This window comes from Papilio polytes, unplaced genomic scaffold, assembly GCF_000836215.1.
Source record: "Papilio polytes unplaced genomic scaffold, Ppol_1.0 DF823288.1, whole genome shotgun sequence".
Lineage (NCBI taxonomy): Eukaryota > Metazoa > Arthropoda > Insecta > Lepidoptera > Papilionidae > Papilio > Papilio polytes.
In genome coordinates, this window is record NW_013525916.1 from 902,784 (window position 1) to 904,192 (window position 1,409).

Consider the following 1,409-nt stretch of genomic DNA (forward strand, 5'->3'; position numbering starts at 1 on the left):
GTCCTGTGGCTTCTCGTGCTCCCGCAGCGGCTTGCGATATACCGCCTGCTCGTATTGCACCGGATATGTGTCGTAGTTCTGGAAATTATAAGCGGTTTTGATTTATTAAAGTTGTTTGAATAACTGTCGGTTTTCATTAAAAAAGACTAGCTTTCGCCCGCGACTCATTCCGCGAAAAAAAAACAAAAGTAAGTAGCCTATGTGTTTTTCCAGCTTATTATCTATATCTATACAAAATTTCATCGAGATCTGTTTAGCAGTTTAGGCTACAAACTCTAACAAACATTCATCTAAACTATCGAAATTATAACATTAGTATGGAGTGTGATTTCATAATACATAATGCATTTTTTTTTAATTTATCATATCCACGTGTGATAACCAGTTTATGGAAAAAAGATACGGAAAGGGAAAGTAGTATGAGGTCGACCTTGACTTAGTTCCACTTTCTCCGCGAGAGTGCGCTCTAAATGTCCTCATTACGAAACATAATAGTGAAAAAAGTTAATTTATATTATTCAACGGACTCATACTATGTCATGGGTTAAGTCTGGAATTACTTTTAAAGCAATTTGCAAATAAAATAGATTCTAGATTACATATCATTCTTTATACTAAAATTGTAAAGAGTGAAGATTTGTATTTTTGTATGTATTGAAATAACTCAAAAACTACTGGTCCGATTTTAAAAATTCTTTCACCTTTAGACAAATTATATCTGGAAGTAACATAGGCCGTATTTTTTTTTATTATTTTTTAATTCTACGCTGCCGAAATTGCGAGCAACAGCAACTAGTAACATATAAAATGGTATTATTACCTAATATTAACCGAGGACGTTTATTTCCCGTGTCGGCAAAATAGCATTTGTTGCTCATAAGGAATTTTTTTTTGCTTTGTAGTTGCTTTTTATCACTGTCCTACAAACCCTTTGTCATTATTGCAACCTAGATTTCAATCTTAGCAGTATATGATATAAAATCAAAGTTAGATTGAAGCGGAGTGTAGGTTTGAGAAATGTTCTAGACTTTACTACGTCAAAGATTAGAGGTAATTTCGACGAAATGTTACCCGTACCCTAGATTTACGGGTTAGATACCCAAAGGCCGTTGCCATAGTACTTTTGACCGAGTGAGAGGGGGCTACTGGCTTGTCATGGCCGCCCGGCGTTTGCGCAGTCTAGAAAGTTCCACACCAAGTAATGAGCCAGGGGTTTCTTAATCGACGGATCAGATGGCAGAATGTTTTCGAACCAGTATCCTAGAGTGGCGCAATTCGTACAATCAAATTTTATTGCTATACATTATGAAATATATTGGATAAATAATTTTGTAACACAGTGTAAAAAGTCGCTACCATTTTTTTTTAGTATATTATTTTTTTAAATAAATCAGTTAAACTTTTAGGTT

The 1,409-nt window shown here is 34.6% G+C and overlaps 1 protein-coding gene across 1 annotated transcript in view; it reads right to left on the reverse strand.

The window, feature by feature from the left end:
- LOC106104955 overlaps nucleotides 1-1,409 on the reverse strand; it is a 4,565-nt gene that overhangs the window by 1,697 nt on the left and 1,459 nt on the right. Inside the window, exon 2 of the mRNA XM_013285148.1 lies at nucleotides 4-78. Within this exon, the coding sequence (XP_013140602.1) occupies nucleotides 4-78 (75 nt within the window). The remainder of the gene's footprint in view (nucleotides 1-3; nucleotides 79-1,409) is intronic.